The 20,767-nt window shown below is 44.3% G+C and overlaps 1 protein-coding gene across 1 annotated transcript in view; it reads left to right on the top strand.

Annotated features, from left to right (window-relative positions):
• The window catches only part of LOC117359286 (V-type proton ATPase subunit d 1), a 642,574-nt gene that overhangs the window by 252,072 nt on the left and 369,735 nt on the right, over positions 1–20,767 (top strand). Inside the window, exon 3 of the mRNA XM_033941795.1 lies at positions 2,733–2,917. Coding sequence (XP_033797686.1) covers positions 2,733–2,917 — 185 coding nt within the window. The remainder of the gene's footprint in view (positions 1–2,732; positions 2,918–20,767) is intronic.

Genomic DNA, 20,767 nt, shown 5'->3' with positions numbered 1-20,767 from the left:
GGACCTTACCTTGTCTAATCCGAGTCTGCTGTGGTCGCCTGTCAGGTTGGGTACCCTGCTTCGTGAGGAGCCGGCCTCAGGGGGGGTCTGGTCTATTTTTCTCGAGGCTTGTCCTCAGCCCGGGGTTCTCCGGGGCAGCATCATCGGGGCTCGGCTGCCTGGACCTCAGGCTCCTCCTCCCCGGGGACTTCTAAACACAGGTTCTCATCGACTCCCCCCCCCCCGTTCTTTTATCGGGGCATCTTCTGTGTCCTAATATGGGAAATGCTGCTGCTGCACAGGGAAGTGTGAGTGTGTATGTGGGGGGAAATGCTGCTTCTGCACAGGGAAGGCCGGGAAATGCTGTTGCTGCACAGGGTAGTGTGTGTGTGTGTGGGGGCAGGACTGCGGGAAGGGAAGGGGGATAAGGGAAATGCTACTGCTGCACAGGGAAGAGGTGTGGGGGGAGGGAATGTTACTGCTGTGGCTGCTGCACAGGGAAGTGGAGGGGATCAAAATGCTGCTGTACAGGGAAGTAGGGTGCGGTGAAATGCTGCTGCACAGGGACATGGAGGGGGAGGGAATGCTGCTGTGGCTGCTGCACAGGGAAGTGGGGGGGGGGGGGAAAGAAAGACAGACATCTAGCACCCGTTAATGTAATGGGCTAAAATACTAGTTTCTTTAATAAGACATTAACTATTTTTTTCTGCAGCTCTCACATTTAAAGTTTAATATCTTTCCTTTCTCAAAACTGACACATTTCAATAACTATATTGAAAATAAAATAATTTTCCCTACCTTTGTTGGCTGGTGACTTATTTTTCTGTGCTTTTAACTATGTTTCCAGGGCCTTCTTCTCCTTTGACTGTTTTTCTCTCCGTCTTCACTTTCTGCCTTGCATCCATCTTTGGCATTAACTTAATATTCAATTTTTCTGCTTTCTTTTCAAAATCTACGTTTCCATGTCTTACCTTCCCTTCCTATCTCTCTCTTCTTAGAAACATAGAAAATGACGGCAGAAAAGGGCTATAGCCCACCAAGTCTGCCCATTCCAAATACCCGCCCCCTTGACATTATTCCCTTAGAGATCCCCTGTGAATATCCCATTTTCTCTTAAAATCTGACACGCTGCTGGCCTCAATCACCTGCAGTGGGAGTTTGTTCCAATGATCCACTATCAGAAGTACTTTCTGAAGTCGCTATGAAACTTCCCTCCCCTGATTTTCAACGGATGCCCTCTGGTGGTAAAGGGTCCTATTTCCATGGTCTGACATCTCTTTCCTTCCTTTCTCTCCCTCCCTCCTTCCTTCCTTCCCCCTGGTCTGGCATCTGTCTCCTTCCCTCCCCCATGCCCTGGCATCTCTCCCTCCCTTTCTATGGTCTGATATCTCCTTTCCTTCCCTCCCTCCCATGAACTTGGGCATCTCTTGTTCCTCTCCTCTCCCTTGTCTTCCTTCTCCTTCCTTCCCTCTCTTTCCCCAATTGGGTGCAGCAGCAACAAAAGCAGCATTTCCCTTCCCCCTTTCCTGTGCAGCAGAAGCATTTCTCTTCCCCTTTCCCTCCCCCTCCCTTTCCCTATGCAGCAGCAGCAGAAGCAGCATTTCCCTCCCCCCTTTCCTGTGCAGGAGAGGCATTTCTCTTCCCCCTTCCCTCCCTCTCCCTTTCCCTGTGCAGCAGCAGCAGCAGCATTTCCCTAGGGTCCTCCTTTCATATGCAGCAAAGCATTTCTCTTTCCCCTCCCCTTCCGTTCCCTTCCTTGTGGAGCAGCAGCGTGTCTGGCCGGCTCCCAGTCGATCGTTCTGTTCAAAGCCGCGGGTGGCGGCTCCTTGCGAGATCCGCACCTGCGTCAGAAGCCTCTCTGATGTTGTGATGTCAGAGAGGCTTCCAATGCAGGAGTGGATAGCGCAAGGAGCCGCCACCCGTGGCTTTGAACGGATCAATCGACTGAGCCGGCCAGACACGCTGCTGCTCCACAAGGGAAGGGGGAAGAGAAATGCTGGTGTGGATGGTGCAAGGAGCCGCCGCAGCTTTACAGTTGATCATCGTGTCCAGACTGCGGGCCGCAAAATAGCACCTGGAGAGCCACATGCGGGCGCGTGTTTGAGACCGCTGCTCTATACCATTGTCTTATGACGTGGTTCTATTTGGGACATTGTTGAAATCTAAGAATCCAATCAACACACATAAAAGTAGACTTCTGATTATGACGGGGGTGGCCATGCAATTGATAACCAGAAACTGGAAGAACTGGGATAGATTAAATTTTTCTTTTTGGTGGGAAATACTTTGTATTATAGGTATGAAAGAATGAATGCAGAACAATTGGTAAATAATAAAAGGTTTAAAGAAATATGGGGTCCATTGGAGGCATTTGTTCAACAGAAGATTGATTGAATTGATTAAACCCTTAATTCCTAGATGATTTCTACACATATCCAGATAGGAAGGGGGGGGGGGGTAGGGTAATTTGTTTTAATATTTGTTATATTTGCTGTTATATGTTGTATCTGAATGTATATATTTGTTGTTATATGTTGTATCTGAATGTATATTTGTTTGCACTTTGTACAAGTTTTGAAAATGAATAAAGATTTACAAAAAAAAAGTTAAGTGACTTAACTCAAGATCACATAGAAATGTCAATGAGATTCTCACCTTCCTGCTTTATCATTGAGGCAACCTTTCACTCCTCCATTTAATGACAACATTGGTTATTAATGCATGTCACTTAGTCTCTTATGTTTCTCTTACAGTTACAGTTATATGATTGATAATGTGATTCTCCTGATTACTGGAACTCTGCACCAGCGCTCTATCTCTGAGTTGGTTCCCAAGTGTCATCCATTGGGCAGCTTTGAGCAGATGGAGGCAGTAAATATTGCTCAGACACCAGCAGAGCTCTATAATGCAATCTTGGTGGACACACCACTTGGTAAGAGTGATTTTTAAAAAATCTATATTGCTTTATTAGTTCAGACTTGAAATTCCCCACAAATTTGTGGTATACAATTTTACAAGTACTATATATATATATATATATGTGTCTTGCAGAAATCTCACCAGTCTATGCTCAAGTTATTGAAATGCCTTTTTGGGCAACAGCTGTCCCAGGAGAAGCAAAATGAGGGGGGGGGGGGCGCCACCGATATGTTACAAAATAGAAAACTACTGGGTATTTATATTCTGATTATTTTATTATAAATTTTCCATAGAAAGAACTCCACTGAAGTTGGGAGAAGGCAGTTTATATGAAGAATTAGAAAACTTTCCCATGGAGAAAATGGTAGATACTTGATATAAACTTCTGAAGGAGATGCTAGGAGCCAAAACAAACCCAGAAATCAAAGATGTTTGATATAGAGAAACAAAAGGCAGGGAGAAAGAAAACTATAGGTTAATTAAAAATCTATAGCAGTACACTAGGCAGGTGTAATGACTGAGTGGACATTCATCTCTTGAAAAAAGATCATAATCCTGTTGAGCTAAAAGCGCAGCTTGTTTCAAAACAATTGGAGACTAGCAAAGTGGCCCATAGGTCCCCAGTCTTTTCTTCCTTTCCTTCTTTTAGCAAAGTGGACCATGGTTCCCCAGTCTTTTCTTCCTTTCCTTCTTTTAGTAAAGTGGCCCATAGGCCCCCAGTCTTTGCGTGAGGAGTGTATGGCGCAGTGGTTGGATCTACAGCCTCAGCACCCTGGGGTTGTGGGTTCAAACCCCACGCTGCTCCTTGTGACCCTGGGCAAGTCACTTAATCCTCCATAGCTCCAGGTACGTTAGATAGATTGTGAGCCCACCGGGACAGAGAGGGAAAATGCTTGAGTACCTGATTGTAAAAACCGCTTAGATAACCTTGATAGGCGGTATATAAAGTCCTAATAAACTTGAAACTTGAAACTTTCCTTCTTTATATATATATTTTTCTTATGGTCACCATTTGTATCCCTCTTCAGAAGCATCCTCCTGTTTGAAAACAAAAGATGTAGAAGACAAAAACTGTTTTCTGTTCCCAGTTAATTATTTTTTAAGTTGTGGAATCATTTAATTATTCAGCTCCTTTACTGTAATAAATGTCGCTTTTCATCTGGATAACAAATTTGAGTTTTGCTGTGAAAGGAATTCAAATATGAATATGAAATTCATTATTGTGTAGATCAAACAAGCCTAAATTATGTTACTATGAAACATAAAAACATGACTATAACTTTTATTAATGATCTGAAAAGACATTCATTTTATTGATTTCTCATGATGATGCATCTGTGACATCAAAATATTGCAAAATCTCTGTATAATTTCTCTGATTTAGAAGTAAAAAAAAAGCACCCATTTAGCATAAACGTTTAAAGTTTTTACAGTATAGTGTTTCTGAAGAGGCAGGAATACATTCTGTTACGTTCCTTCCGGATTCCATATGCTAGGAGTTAAATCCAAACTCGCAATCTGAGAATTGCAGACATCCACAAACTTCTGAGCACATGCTTCACCCCCTTAGCCTGAGAGCTAGCAAACATATACTGTTACAATTTTTACAAGTTTCAAGTTTATTAAATATTTGATTTGATCGCAAAATCCAAATCCAATGCAATTTACATTTAGTTAAAAATCCATGCTGAAGTCTTTGCAGTTGCTCTGTTTCTTTTTCTTTTTTAGCTTAAAGTTCATTTTCTCTAAGGCTTCAGTTCCTTTAGACTCCTTCCAGGTGGTCCTCTGTCGGAGGAAAGGATGCAGTCCTACAGTGCCGTACTGTTTCTTCACAGAGAAACTCTGGTGGATCTGTGGAGTTAGCCTGTTGTGTGCCACCATTTCTAGACTCGGGGTCCCTTTCCCTGGGAGTCTGCTTGCCAGTGACCTTGTCACAGGTTTCAAGCGCAAGCTGTATGTGTCTGGAGTGAAACCCACTTGGGTTTCAAGGTGCAGGCTGTCTTTTCCGCCTCCAACCATGTGGAAAAAGATCTGTGGGGGTGGCAGTCGTAGTCTGTGTCTAGCCTGCTAGTAGTCTGAAGGTTTCAAGTCTGGATCCGTTTGGAGCTGTTTCTGAGGCAGAAAAGCCTTTTCCTCCACTGTAATGCTGTTTAAAGCTACTTACAGTCTGGCACTGCATAATTGTGAGTAAACCTCCATTATCTCCTATGGGAACTTCAGGGGTGGCTTTTAAAATGATTTTAAAGTTGTTTTTCACAAATTCTGAGGGTAGGGTTCAGATTCCCCACCTCCCGAGACCCCAAATTGCTATTTTTTTTACATTTTTGGTTTGTTAATTTTTGCTGTTTTTGGCGCAAATTTATGATGGCCACCATCTTGGATTTTTAAATCGTTCTTTTTTTCTAACTTTTATTTCTGCCTCAAAACTCCCTTGATTTGACACAAAATCATTTGGGATGGACACCCCAGCCACTAATCTGTTGAATGTAGACATTGCACTGGATTGGTGCTTTATCAACGATTTGTGTACTGCATCCCATAGTGCGCTGGGGGAGGGGGCAGGAGCTTTGGGCTTCGCCTCCTCTGAGTAGTCTTGGGCTGGGAAGCAGGCCTGGGTCCGTGCCTTCTGAATAAAATCTTGACCAGAGGCCATCCTGGAGTCTGGCACAAAACACCTGTGTTCTGAATCTCAACAGAACCCTGCCATGGTTGCATAGGGTTTTTTCACTGGATGTATTCCTCAGAACCCACTCATTTGATATAGCTGGCAGGTACATAGGGACTTTTTTGGTCTGTTGCGCCTGTGGTGAAGCTTCCTGTTCGGGAGCCCTCTCGTCTGACTGTGCCAGACCTCGATTGCAGTAGTTGCCATGCAGATATTATGATTCTTCTGTCTTTATTTTGGATCTGGCTGATGCCTTTGCTGAGACTAGTGTCCTTGGCCACTCTGAGCATCTGGATTTGGATGCTGACCCTTTTTCGCAGATTTTTAAGCAGGCTTCTTTCTGCTCCATTTGGATTCTCTACCTTTCATTTCTCAGGCTTCAGTCCTGGATCATTTTCCTGTGCCCTTTTTTTCCATTCAGTCCACACAACTTGGCTTGGTTTCAGAACAATGTGATATCCTGGAAAGCTCTTTCCGACCGTCTAAAGCTATGTCTACGTTTTATCACCTGGATCCTGACCTGAGGTAGATTCCGCCGTGTCGCAAGTTATCTAGTGTGCAGCCCTCTCTAGTGATGGGGTGTGAGGTCTAAGGACTCTCAGGATCACAGGGCGGATATTATGTTACAAAACATTCTTTTTTAGCAGCATCTTCAGGTAGCCAAGTGGCGGTGGCCACTTCTTTTGTGGCACATGCCAATCATTCTGACCTGCACAATGCATCCTCTGATGAGATGCATGTCTGTGCTCTGCTGGTGATGGTTGGTGTGGATTAGGTGCCGGGCACCCTTTATGATCTCATTCATTCTTAGTACATGCATTCTCTGCTGGACTCTTTGGATCCATCCTTGGACTGGCGACTCTGCCTCAAGGATCACCTTAAGTGGACGTCTTTTCAAGGGCCAACTTCTTGTTGGTATAGGTCTGGATGATCTCTACACAGGTGTTGCCGACCGCTGTCCTAAGTCGCTCCCTGTGAACAAGTTTTGCTGGACATCGGGAGGGGGTCATAGTACTCTTCATTCTTCCCACAGGTATCGTCAGGGATACACAGGTTTTTCCTCCCAGAGATATTCCCAGGGCTATGCCTGCATTACAACGGTTCAAATTCCAGGCATCCTCAGGTTCCTGTGAAGTGGCTGTGCCTATCCAAAGCCCCAATTACACCAGGAATCAGGTGTGGCTTCCTCATCGAAGGCTGACTTCTCAGTTTTGTCAGGAGTGGACTCGACTTTCATCAGACACTAGTTGGTCCTCCTTTGCCTTCCTCTGGCTTGATTTCTGGGCTCTGGTAAGTCGACCGGAATGGAATCCAGGGTCTGTGATACTCTGCATCGCCTCTTGGACATCATGATACTAGAACCTGTTCCAGAACACAAATAGGGGTTTAGGTAGATACTCCTTACAGTTCATCGTACCAGGATGGAGACCCATTCATCGAACGGAGGATTGGAGATCCATTCTGGATCTAAAGTCAGTGACCCGCTTCTTGTGAATTCCTTTTTACTGAATGGCAACGGATTACACAGTAATAGCTGCTGTCTCTCCAGGAGAGTTTCTAGTGTCCTTGGATCACAGAAGCTTACCTCCATATTACAATCTACCTGTTTCCATGTTCTGCAACAGCATTTCCAGTTTGCAGCTTTGCCCTTTGGCCTCGTGATGGCACCTGCACTTTTGTCAAAGTTATGGTAGTTGTGGCGGATTTCCGCCAGCATGGGGTCCAAGTCCACCCTTCCTGGGACTGATTAATCTGGGCTCCATCTCATTAGGTATACGAAAGTGCAGTGGTGACAGTAATGTGTCTGCTGCTGGCATTGGCAAGTTCAGGAAGAAATGCTTGGCGTCCTCCCAGGCCCTGGAGTTTCTGAGGCTTCTCTTCATCTCCAGCCAGAGTCATGCATTTCTTCTCAAGGCACATAGACAGAACCTTTGACAACAGATCAGAATTCTCCTGGACTGTCTGGCTCCCTTGGCCTGGTTTTTATCTGCAAGTTCTGGAGTCTCAGGCAGCCTCCTTGGAGGCGATCCCTTGGGCCAGAGTGCCCATGCGCCCTTTATAGAAGTCCCTTCTATCTCTGTTGTCTCTGCAGAGTTTTCCCCTTCAGATGCCACTCCCTTGGATGGTGCCAGCTAGCAGCAACTTGAGCTGGTGACTTCAGGGGGAGGCTGTCTGCCAGGGCTGGCTTCTTTGGATTTCTGAGTGGTTGACTCTTGGGATGTATACCAGCCTGTTGGATTGCAGGCTCACTGTGGGGCCTGCTCCATTCAGGGGCAGTGGACTCCTGGTCCAAAACATTGGTTGACCAATCATCTGGAGCTTTGGGCAATTCAGCTGGTGCTACTTACTCTCCAGCCCTTCTGATAGGACCAATGGTGCAAGTTTCTCTGATGACACCACAGCGGTGGCATACATACATCACGAGGGAGTTCTAGTTCTCTCTCTCTTGGGCCAGAAAAATCATCAGCATTCCACTGGGCAGAAGCACAATTTCTGTCTTTCTCGGCGGCCCATGTGTTTGAAGTCAACAATGTTCAGGCAGACTTCCTCACTGAAAGTTCCTGGACCCAGGAACATGGTCCCTCTCGCAGGAGGCGTTCCTTATGATCGTACAGAGCTGGGGTCGGCTCCCGAGAGACTTGTTAGCTTCAGCAGAGAACTCAAAGGCCAGGTGCTTTTTTGGTCAATGAACAGCGAGGAAGCTAGGGTCAGATGCTTTGGTTTGACCCTAGCTGGCTTACGAGCTCCTGTATGATGTGATCTCTGGTCGGTCGAGTCCTACACCAGATAGCAATGCATCCCGGTCTAGTGAGTCTAATAGTTTCAGAATGGCCTCGGTGCCCATGGAATGCAGATTTTGTCTGTCTTCCATGAGGTAAGAGACTGTGGCCCCTTCTTCATAGATACCTTTTCTATCAGGGACCTGTGCCCATGGAGATCCCATGGCACTTTGGTCTTATGGCATGGCTCTTGAGCACTCAGCTTGAAGGAAGCACAGTTTTTCAAATGTAGATATCTTTCTTTTTTTTTGTTTGTTTTATTTGCGCTCAGTGGCACCCTCTACTATAAGATGCCAAAGCCTGGAAGGCTTTTCAACAGTGGTGTGCTAAGAATCACATGGAGCCTGAGAGGGCTCCCTTTTTGGTGGTCCTGATTTTTCTTCAGGCGGGTCTAGAAGCAGGTTTAGCAGTGGCCTCCCTTATAGTTCAGGTTGCAGGCTTTTCATGTTTTAGAGCATACAGAGGCACTAGTTCACTTACTGCTCATCCTGCTGTGTTCAGATTTTTGGGAGGAGCACTTTGTTTGTGACCTCCCTTGCGTTTTCTTTTCCCTTCATGGAATATTAACATCGTTCTGCAGGGCCTTAGAAAGGTCTATTCAAGCCACTGAAGGATGATTCTCTTCTGTATCTGACATCAATACTGTCTTTTTGGTTGCCGTTGTCTCAGCACAGCATTTTGGGGGGACTTCAGGCTCTTTTGTACAGGGCAACCTTTATCCGTTTTTCGGATGCGAGAGTTTTCGCTGTACTGTACCTTCCTTCCTTTCTACCGAAAGTGGTTTCTACCTTCCATGTCAAACAGGAAGTTCATTTCTCTGCCTTTCTTTCTGCAGACTCGGATCGAAAGGATCAGATCTTGTGCAATTTGGCTGTCAGGGAAGTTTTGCTCCACTATTTGGAGAGGATTAATGTTTTCCAGCTTTGATCGCTCTGTGGATTTGAATGGCCATTTCCGTGACTTCCATCACCTGCGGCAAGCAGCCACCGATTTTGCTTGATGCCCACACGACTGGAAGTGTGGCTGTGTTGTGGGTGGAGTCTTGCATGATTCTTCCTAATGAACTTTGCAGGGCAGCTACTTGGTCCTCTCTTCATACTTTTACCTGGTTTATACTGAGTGGATGTGGTGGCTAGTTCTGATGATGCTTTTTGGGACCTCGGTGTTGAGGGCAGGCTCTTCTGTCCCTCCCTAGATGTTGCCATTGCTTTGATACATCACCTAACACGGTGGTCCCCAACCTTTTTGACACCAAGGACCGCTTTTATAAAAGCAAATTTTTCCAGGGACCGGGGGGGGGTAGTGGTTCGGGGCTGGTTTGTAGGGCAGTTTTATACACAATATACATTACATTTCTAGCTAAAAAAAAAAAAAGAAATAGAAATTTCTATCTTTGCTGTTTCTGCTTTCCTCATCTTCTTGTCATTCTCTTCATTCCATCCACTGTCTGCCTTCTCTCGGTTTTATTTCTATGCCTCTAACAGAAACTGTCTCTCCCTCCACCCCCCCCCAATTGGTCTGACACCTATCTTCTTCCCTCCATTCCCCCCATGGTTTGACATCTGTCTTCTTCCCTTCCATCTCTCACTCCCTCCCCCAGGTAGTTTTTAGCATCTCACTCCTCCTTTCCTCCCTTCAGATCTGGTATCTGTCTCCTCCCCCTCCCCAATGCTCCAGTATCTCTCTGTTCTCTCCCTACCTTTTCTTTTCTGCTCTTCCTTATCAATTTGTTTTCCACCTTTTGTCTATTTACTTTCCAGTTCTCAATTTCCCTTTCATTGTGTCTATCTACAGCTTGCCACCTCTTTCCCTCACCCCTTCCAGTATCTCACTAAATCTATCCTCTTCCCCCAATCCAGCATGTGTTCTTTATTTATCCCCTCCTTCTATCCAGTATGTGCTCGCACTCTCCTCGCCACTTCCTTCCAGAGTCTGCTCACCTCTCTATCCTCTCCCATCCAGTATCTGTTACCCTCTCTCTCTTCCCTCCCATCCAATGTCTGCTCCCCTTTCTATCCTTCCCACTTCCTTCTAGCGTCTGCTCCCCTTTCTATCCTCCTCACTTCTTTTAAACTCTGTAAACCGTGTCGAGCTCCACTTCAGTGGAGAAGATGCGGTATATAAACCTAAGGCTTAGTTTAGTTTAGTTTAGTTTCTAGTGTCTGCTCCCTCTCTCTCCACTTTCAGCGTCTGTTCCCCTCTCTCTCTCCCCTTCCAACCAGCGTCTGCTTCCCTTTCTCTCCTCCCCACTTCCTTCTAGCGTCTGCTCTCTCTCTCTCTTCACTTTCAGCGTCTGTTCCCCTCTCTCTCCCTCCTTCCAACCAATGTCTGATCCCCTCCTCACTTTCATCCAGTGTCTGCTCTTTCCACTTTCAGTGTCTGTTCCCCTCTCTCTCCCTGTCAGCATCTGTTACTCTTCCCCCTCTCCAGCCACTTCAGCGCCACTTCATTTTCTTGAGTGTCCAGATGCAGTAACATTCTCACAAGTCAAGTTCAAGTTTCAAGTTTATTAAAAATTTGATTAATCGCTTAATCCACATTCTAAGCGATTTACATATTACTAAAATTACAATAAAAAGGGGAATAATACATTAAATAGAACTGAACATACTATTGACAAAACCATTGACAAAACAAAAAAAAAAAACATGAGGAAAAGCATGGGTAAAAGTTACAAGTTTTAAAGATAGAAAAACAAGTAGGGAAAATACATAAGGAGAGGGAAAAGGCTAAATGTTTCAGTGAAAGATTAGAAGTAAAAGAATTATTATTAATTAGTGTAGAAATGATTAACTAGAAAAGGCATCTTTAAAGAGTCCCAAAGCTTCTCTTCTGATGCAATCCACCCAGGCGGAAACAGGAAATGCGTCAGAGGAGAAGATTTGGGGCAGTCGTGCGGGACTTGTGAGAATGTTGCCGCGTCCGGACACTCAAACAGAAAACTCTGAAGAGCACCCGCGAAGTTGAAGGGAAGGGAGGGAGATGACAAGATGAGGGGAAGAGATGCCTGTTGCCAGCCGTTCTCTGACAGACTGCCGCGGACTGCTAGTGGGCCACAGACTGGGGGTTGGGTACCCCTGACCTAGAATCTGGAAAGGACATTACAGAATGGAAGATTAGGTTTATACCTTCGATAATCTTCTTTCTGTTAGTCCCTGTAGGATTCCATACGACCCGCCCTCTCTGTGTGCACTCAGTTATTTGGAATAGCCTGCTTCTTTCTGCCTTAATGATTATCCTTACAGGCTTGAATGCTTTCTAGCCAGTTTACAGATCCTGTAGAGAGTTTTCTGTGAGTATGCATTACTGAAGGCCTTTCTTGGGGTGCTCGTTGCACACAACAGGTTAGTTCTACATTGTTCCTCAATGTTTCTGAGTTGTCTTTGTGCTTGTTTATCGCTTGTTAATATTTTGCAGAGCAAACCAGTTCAAGAATTATTTGTTGCTGGGGATCCTTCCCCGTACCCCCTTGTCATGGATTTGTCCAGGTATATTGCTTGGCTTTGGAACTTAACTGGATATATTTGCTACTCTCAGGCTAAGGGGGTTGAGCATGTGCTCAGAAAAGTTTGTGGATTTCTGCAACTCCCAGATTGTAGGTTGGGATTGAACTAAGTGTATGGAATCCTACAGGGCAGTGGCGTACCAAGGGGGGGGGGGCGGTTCGCCCCGGGTGCAGCCGGTCCCTATCGCGCTCCCACCCTCCCAGCTAGAACAGCAAACCTTCCTCCAGTAGCGTCAGCTACTTTGCGGCTTTCTCCTCCCTCTGCCGCGTCACTGATGACATCATCAATGACGCTTCACCGGAAAGAGAAAGCCGCGAAGCAGCCGACGGTACTGGAAGGAGGTTTGCTGCTCTCGCTGGGAGGGTCGGAAAGGTTCACTTGGGGGGGTGGAGAGATAGGAGGGTCAGCGGGGATTCGGCTGGGAGGGCGGAGAAGCGGTTTCCCTCGGTGCTCCAAGGCCTGGCGCCATTACCTTCTTCGGGCAGCAGCAACTTTTACAATTCGCTGCTGTTGCTGGCTTCAGGCCTTCCTCTCTGCCGGGTCCTGTCTACTTCCTGTTTTCATGAAGACATGACCCGACAGAGAGGAAGGCCTGAAGCGGACAACAGCAGTGAATTGTGAATGCTGCTGCTGCCCGATGAAGTTCAGGACATCAGGCCTTGGGTGACAGAAGGAGGAAAGGGAGCAGAGGGGGAGAGAATTGGGGAGAGTGTGGCTGTACCCAACTAGAGGGAATGAAAGGGGATGCCAGGGCTTGGAGGGAAGAAGAGACGCCAGGACATAGAGGGAAGGAGGAAGGTATGCCAGATCAGGGGGAAAGGAAGGAGGAGATGTCAGAGCATGGAAGGGGAGGGAGAGATGGAAGAAAAGGAAAGGAGAGATGCCGGGAATCAGGGAAGGGATGATGCCAGACTGTGAGGTGGGAAGGAAAGAAAGGAGAAGAGAGAGATGCCAGAGCATAGGAGAGGGGGTGGTGACAGAGAGAGAAAAACGGAGAGGTGACAGAGTTGAAATCAATCATGTACAAAGGAGAGAAGGGGCACGGGATAGATAGTTTATGGAAGGAGCATAGAAAGAGGGAAGATGCCATGTGGAAGAGAGGGTGCACACTGGATAGAAAGAGCACAGAGGGCAGTGAATGGAAGGGGCGAGATAGAGGGTGAACAGTAGATGGAAGGGGTAGAGAGAGGGAAACAGACACTGAATGGAAGTGTGGAGGAGAGGACGGAGAGCTGTTGAATGGAAGTGTGAGGGAAAGGGGGAGCAGATGCTGGAAGGAAGTGGCGAGGAGAAAGAAAAAAAGGGCACATGCAGGATTGAGGGAAGAGGATAGAGTTAGTTACTGGAAGGGGTGAGGGAAAGAGGTGGCAAGCTATAGGTAGACACAGTGAAAGAGGGAAATTGAGGACTGAATAGTAAAAAAGAATTTAGACAGAGGCAGAAAATAAATTGAGAAGGAAGACCAGAGAAGAACAGGAGGAAGGGAGCAGAGAGAGAGATGCCAGAACAGGGGGAAGGAGAAGAGACAGATACCAGACCAATGGGGGTGAAAGGAGAGATGGAAGGGGGAGGCATACTGTTTCTGGAAGGGGCATAGAAGGAGAGAAGATGCCATATAGGGGCAGAGAGAAGGCAGACAGTGGATGGAAGGAAGAGAGTAACAAGAAGATGAGGAAAGCAGAAACCAGAGAAGACAAAGGTAGAACTAAAATTTTCTATTTATTTATTGCTTTAGGAGACGTGTCACTGTTTCTGTGGTATTGCATTGTGTGCAGAGTCCAGCTTCTTGCTGGTTCAATTTAACCTTTGTCTATTTATTTCTATTTTATCCCCCCTTTTACAAAACTGTGGAGCGTTTTTTAGCGCCAGCCGTGGTGGTAGCAGCTCTGATGCTCAGAATTCTATGAACGTCAGAGCTGTTACCACTGTGGCTAAAATCCACACTACAGTTTTGTAAAAGGGGGAGGGGTAAGTTTGTGATGACATTCCATACTAGGCGAAGGTGTTTTCTGTGTATTCGAAAGACATGGTTTTCTGTTAGGATTGATTACAGAATTGATCTGTACTAGTCTGGCTTGTTTAGTTTTACAATGGGTGTATTGCTGTTGTACTTCTCACTGCAGTATGTAAGATGCTGCCTTTTCCTAGGTACTCATGTGTGACGTGTGGCTTGTTACTAAAAATCATGTTTTTCGTACAGATAGGGGGTGTGCCAAAAAATGATGGGCCCCGGGTGTCACACAAGCCAGTTACGCTACTGCTACAGGGACTAATAGAAAGAAGATTATCAAAGATATAAACCTAATCTTCCAGTCTATGCCACCCCACATGGTACTACTGTTCGATGTAAAAGCTAAAGAGGACAGTGGGCACATAAAACTTAAGTCCTGGATTTCAAGCATGCAGATTTAAGTAAAGGAGAACATTCCTGAAGAAAGACTTGGTAGATTGGTTGGGAGGCTATAAGGAGAATGGAAAGACTGGTCCAAATTGAAAGGAGCTATAAAAATTAAAAATGAACCCTCTCTAAGGAAAGTTAATAAAAGCAAGAGGAAAAGGAAACCATTATGGTTCTCTAAACAGGTGGCTGAAAAAAAATAAAGGCAAAAGTAGCGGCATTCAAGAAATACTTAGAGGGAACTCAAGAAAAGGAACACAGAAGAGAATACTGGATAAAACTCAAAGAGGTAAAGAGAGAAATATGTTTGGCAAAAGCACAGGTTGGAAGAAAAAATGACTAGAGATATGAGGAAGAGGAAGACTTGGAATAGAATTGAGAATCTAAACAATGCTGAGAACTGCTATATGGAAAGTGATGAGGAAAAAGCGGATGTGCTAAACAAATACTTCTGTGTTTACGGTAGAAAATTCTGGGGAAGAACCACTATTGACTGACCATTCCACATAAGAATGGAGTGGATACCGTGCTGTTCATGGAAGAAAATGTTTATGAATAACTTAAAAATTGAAGGTGGACAAAGCCATGGGACTAGATGGGATCCATCCCAGGATATTGAGGGAGCTCAGAGTGGTTCTGATGGGTCCTCTTAGAGATTTGTTTAATAAATCCTTGGAGACAGAAGAGGTTCCAAGGGATTGGAGAAGAGTGGATGTGGTCTTATTGTCACAAAAGTGGTCACTGAGATGAGGTGGGAAACTACAGGCCACTAAGCCTCACTTTGATTTTGGAAAAATAATGAAAGCATTGCTGAAGGAAAGAATGGTGAATTTCCTTGAATCTAATGGGTAACAAGATACAAGGCAATATGGTTTTACTAGAGGTAAATCGTGCCAAACGAATCTGATTGAATTCTTTGACTGGGCGACCAGAGAATTGGATCGAGGGTGTACGCTAGATATAATTTACTTACAGGAAGATTCTTCAAAACTTAGCTTTGCCTATAACTTTGCCTTTGCCTGCTCCAGCCAGTTTAGCGTGCATGTATTTTAATAGCAGATTATCGAAACAGCTTACTGTGGTCTTTTCCGAGCAGTCTCTGATTCTGCCTTGCAATAGACTCTGCTATTTTGGTGACTAGCGGGATGCTAGCGATAGGTCTGTAATTAGATGGGGTGTTAGATGGTTCTTTTGCGTTTTTTATAATTGGAGATATCATGATATGGCCTTGTTCTACTTGGAATTTTCCTGTGGATAGTAAAAAGTTTACCCATGCCAACAGTTTGGCTTTGAAGTTGATCGGGGCCATTTTCATGACATTTGGGGGGCAAGTGTCCAATCTGCAGTAAGAGTTGGTATATTTATTGTAGTATTTGCTAAAAGTTTACCAATCAATGGTTGTAAAATGGTTCCAATTCAAATCAGCTCTGGACTCTAGGTCAGATTTGGACATGTCGGCGTCTAGGAGAATTGGATAGTACCAGTGGGGTTTGGCTGGGGCAGTTATTGATGATCTTAATTTTTGTCTTGGAGTTAAAAAAATCTACTAAGGTGTTTGCGGTTAAGGTAGATTCTTCATGGGTGTCAGTGAGTGTTTCGAGGTTGTAGAGATCGTTGACCAATTTAAAAAGGCTTCTACTGTTAATTGAAACATTTCCGATTTTTTGGGCATAGAAATTTTTTGCGTTTTTCCTTGGTGAGGTTTTTGTAGTTTTTTAATTTTGATCTCCAAGCAACTCTGTGCTCCTGAGTTCCAGATTTAATCCATTGTCTTTCTGATTTTCTTAAGTCCCTCTTTATCATTAGCAGCTCTGAATCAAACCATCCCTCTAGGTTTTTAGCTCTTATTCTGCGGGTTTTAATGGAGGCTATTTCATTTAGAATGTTTGTGCTGTCTTTAATCCAGGAGGTCATAAGTTGATAGGTTTCTTCGTTTTGTTTTGAGATGATCTCATAGTGGGGCCAGAATTCAACCGGGTCAATCTTACCTCTAGTAGTGTGAACTTTATTATTTATTATTTCTTGTTTTGTTGTTTTTGTTTGTTGATTTGGTGGTTTTTAGTTGACAGTCAATAGTAAAATTACATAGTCTGTGATCAGACCATAGAGAGTCTGTCCAGTTATCTTGTTTCCAATAGAATTTGGGGTTGGTTGGTTCTTTGGAGGAGAATGTAACCAAGTCTAACTGATGACCTCTTTGATGGGTTTTGACTGGAGAGGGTTTGAAGTAGCCTAGTTGGGAAATAAATAACCAAAAATCCAATATTTCTGGTTGGTCTATTTGCTCGAGGTTAATGTTGATATCCTCACATAATAAGTTGTATGGGCTTGATAATGAGTTAGTTAGTAAAAATTTGGCAAAGTCCTCTTTGGCTAGATTCCATTTTTTTGGTGGAACATAAAATAAAGTAGTTGTAAGAGTGGCGGTTAGGGACTTTGAAGTTAATGAGAGTGATAATATTTCTAAGCTGGAAGAAGATTTGGAGTTAAGTACGAAACAGTTTAGGTAGTCTCTGAAAATTATTGCTAATCCTCCCCCCTTCCCCAGGTTCTGGCTAGAGATAGAATCTTGAAGCCAGGGGGAAGGACAGTCTTGGATAATTATATCGTTGTCTGATAGCAACTAGGTTTCTGCAAGTAGAACAAAGTCGGGGTTAATTTCATTCAGCCAATCTTTGATCAGTAAGACTTCTGTTGCTGCTGGATGCTTCCACTTTTAAAGCTGTCCATATCAGGGCTCAATGGAAGAAGTCACCTACATGTGAGAGTATCTGCCTGCTGTCCCTGGATAACACCTGTTACGATATGTAACTGTGCTTTACATTACATTACATTACATTTGTGATTTCTATTCCGCCTGTGCCTTGCGGTTCTAAGCGGATTACAGTTAAAAGAGATCAGGACATTACCGAGAGAATTACATTACAACAATTTAAGTAAATTACATGTTGTGGTATAGAAATACAAGTATAAGATATCTGGATTTATCGATAGAATAACTTGACAGGGTTCAAGTAGTTACAAGATTCAGTGGGGAAAACAATATAGGCAACTGAAGAAAGATACCTAACTTTGAAGGAATCAGTTAAGTGGATACCTAAGGGAGATGCTTATTTAGGAGAAGGTTAAATGGATACCTAAGGGAGATGCTTATTTAGGAGTTTGGATATTTTTGGTAAATGAGGTTCAAGGGGATGACTAGTGTGTTATTTGCTGGGGAGAGTGCATGTGCGATTGGGGAGGGGAATATTAAGTAAGGACGTGTTTTTTGAAAAGAAATGTTTTGATTTCTTTCCGAAACACTTTGATGTCTGTTGCTTTGATCATCAGTTTGGTGATGGTGGGGTCAATTTTCGCTGCCTGAGTTGCTAGAAGGCTGTCGTAAAGTTTCTTACGTCGGGTACCATTATGAGGGGGGAAGGTGAAAAGATTCTGAGTTCTTCTTGATCTGGGTAGTTGGTAGCGGCAAAGACGGTTGTTCAGGTAATTGGGGGCCATACCATGGGTTACTTTGAAAAGTAAGCAGTAGAGTTTGAATTGAGTTCTTGCTTTTATTGGAAGCCAGTGAGAGTCTACATAGGCGGGTGTGAAGTGGTCGAATTTGCTGAGCGAGTAGATGAGTCTGATAGCTGTGTTCTGAACGGTCTGTAGTTGTTTTATCATAGTATTTGGGCAAGGTAGGTAGAGGCTGTGGCAGTAATCTAAGGAGCTGAGTAAGAGGGATTGTACAATGATCTTGAAGTGTTCTTTGGAAAAGAATTTACTTATTTTTCTTAGGTTTCGCATGGTGAAGAATGCTTTTTTTTATGGTTTTGTGTATTTGTGTTTGCATTGTGCAGCCTCTGTCTAGGTGTGTTCCCAGAATTTTGAGAGTATTCTGTATTGGATATTTGATTGTGTTTACATCTAGTTCTGTTAGGGATGGTTTTTGTTCCTTCTCTAGTAGTAGGAATTTGGTTTTCTCCGCATTCAGTTTTAACTTGTGGTTCGTCATCCATTTTTCTACAGTTTCCAATGTTGTTTTCAGGTGTCTGTTGGAGGTGGGGTCTTGGATGTCGAAGGGGAGGAGGATGGTTATATCATCCGCGTAGCTGAAGGATGTAATGTTTAGGGTGTCTAGGGCCGTGCCTAGGGATGCTATGAAGAGGTTGTAAAGTATGGGCGATAGAGGGGATCCTTGTGGAACTCCACAGGGGTTTGACCATGAGTCGGATAGAAGATCATTTGACTTGACTCTGTATGATCTTATTTTGAGGAATCCTTGGAACCAGTTGAGAACATTATCTGATATTCCTATGGCATCTAGTATCTGGAGTAGTATAGAATGGTCAACTAAGTCGAATGCTGCTGAAAGATCGAGTTGGATGATTAGTAACTTATTTCCTATGCTGAGGTGCTGACGGGCTATGTCTAGTAGGGAAACCAGAAGTGTTTCAGTACTGTGATTGGTTCTGAATCCGGATTGAATAGGGTGTAGGATGTGGCGGTCTTCTAGGTAATTGGCGAGATATTGTGCTACTAGACCCTCTATGAGTTTGACGTATAGAGGTATAGAAGCGATTGGTCTATAATTTGTTGGGCTGTCTATTGGGCCTTTGGGGTCTTTTAGTATGGGAGTAATTATGATTTCACCAAGTTCCAGGGGGAACTGACCTTCCCTTAGGGTGGTTTGCAGCCATAGCGTGAGACCAGCTGTGAATTTAGTGGATGCTGTAGCTAGTAGATAAGGAGGACAATTGTTCAAATCACATGAAGATTTGCTGTATTTTTTGTACAGCCGGTCTAGGTCTGACCATTGTGTCTTTGGGAAGTCGGTCCAGATCCTATCTGCTGAGGTGGCTTCGTCTTTTGTGGGTTTTTTTAGTATCTCTTCTAAGATGTTTCGAGAGTTGTTGAATGTGGATCTGATTGTGATGATTTTGTGTTTGAAATGGTCCGCTAGTTGGGAGGCTGTTGGAGTTTGGTTTCCTAGGGTGGCGAGGTGGGGTTTGGTATCAGTGAGATTTCTGACAAGGTTGAAAAGTTTTTTTGTGTCCGGTTTATCGGTGCCAATGAGTTTGGAGTAGTAGTCTGTTCTTTTTTCCTTCAGTTTGATTTTGTATTGTTTGATTTGGTGTCTCCATTCTGTTTTGGTGTGGTCTTGTTTCTGTTTTTTCCATGTCCTTTCTAATTGTCTGCATTGCCTTTTTAGGTGTAGGAGTTCGGCGTCAAACCATTTGACTGATGGTCTGCATATTTTATTTTTTGTTTTTAGTGGTGCTAGTTTGTTTAAAGCGGATTCACTTGTGGAGCGCCAGGTGTTTATGAATCCTTTGGGATTGTTTAGGTCTGTTTCTGGGTCTACTGTGTCCCAGAATGTGGTAGGTTCGATTTTCTTTCTGGACTTGAAGCTTGTTGTGTGTGGCGTGGGTTTGTTGTTATTCTGCACCCAGTTAATTGTGAAGGTGTACTTGTAATGGTCAGACCATAAGGTGGGATGCCATGAGCCGTTGGTGATGTGGATGTTTTGTGTGTTAAGGTTGGGGGAAGTGTAAGCGGCTATATCAAGTTGATGGCCCTTTTCATGCGTGGGTTCGGGATTGAGTATCTGGTAGGATAGGGTGTTGAGGTATGAAATAATGTCCGCTACTTGTTTGGAGGTGTGGTCTTCTAAGTGGAGATTGATGTCTCCTAGGATCAGGTTATGTGTGGAGGAGAGGGAATGCTGGAGGATAAATTCTTCGAGTTCTTGTTTAGAGGTGTTCCATTTTCCTGGTGTGACATAGCAGAGAAGGCAGTTCAGAGTTCCTGTGAGAGTGTTGTCAGAAAGTTGGCAGGCTAGAAGGTCTAGGTGGGGGGTGGAGTGCATGGCTAGGACTTTAATGTTGAAGTTGTTTTTTGCGATGATTGCTAGACCTCCTCCTCTTCTCTTTTCTCTACATACTAGCTTTAGTTTGTATCCGTTTGGGCAGAATTCAGTAATGCTAGGGTCTGAGTCAAAAGTGAGCCAGGTTTCGGCTAGGAAGAGGCAACCTAGATTATCTTTGATCAGCCAGTCTTTGATTAGTTCTGTCTTTGGGTTGATAAATCGTATATTCATTTATGCGCATGCTATTGATGTGAATTTTATGAGAGGGTGATGTGTATTGATTAGTGTTCTGGAAGGTGTTTGAAGTTTTTGTGGTCTTGTCTTAGGTTTTGTTGGGGGTCTTTTTCCCCAGATTGTGAGAATGTTTTCGTGGTTGGATGATGGACAAGGTGTCAGGGTTCTGGGGGTTTGGACTTTCCTGTTGGGTTGAACCAGTCTGTGTGTTGTTGTGAGGATGGGTATAGAATGTGTGTGGTATCCTATACCATTTCTCTATGAGTAGGGAGAGCAGTAGTAGGACTAGGATGAGTTTAAATGTGCGTGTTGCCATTTTTGTGTGTAAAAAGGGGTGTTGGTTCTGGAGTTCTTTCCTCTATTGGTGTTATCTATCTCTTTGGATTGCCTATGCCTGAGTGGTGAGAGTTGTTCTTAGTGCTCTTAGATGTTTAAACA

Source organism: Geotrypetes seraphini, chromosome 4 (genome assembly GCF_902459505.1).
Source record: "Geotrypetes seraphini chromosome 4, aGeoSer1.1, whole genome shotgun sequence".
In the NCBI taxonomy this organism is placed as follows: Eukaryota; Metazoa; Chordata; class Amphibia; order Gymnophiona; family Dermophiidae; genus Geotrypetes; species Geotrypetes seraphini.
This window is presented reverse-complemented; position numbering and strand designations above follow the sequence as displayed.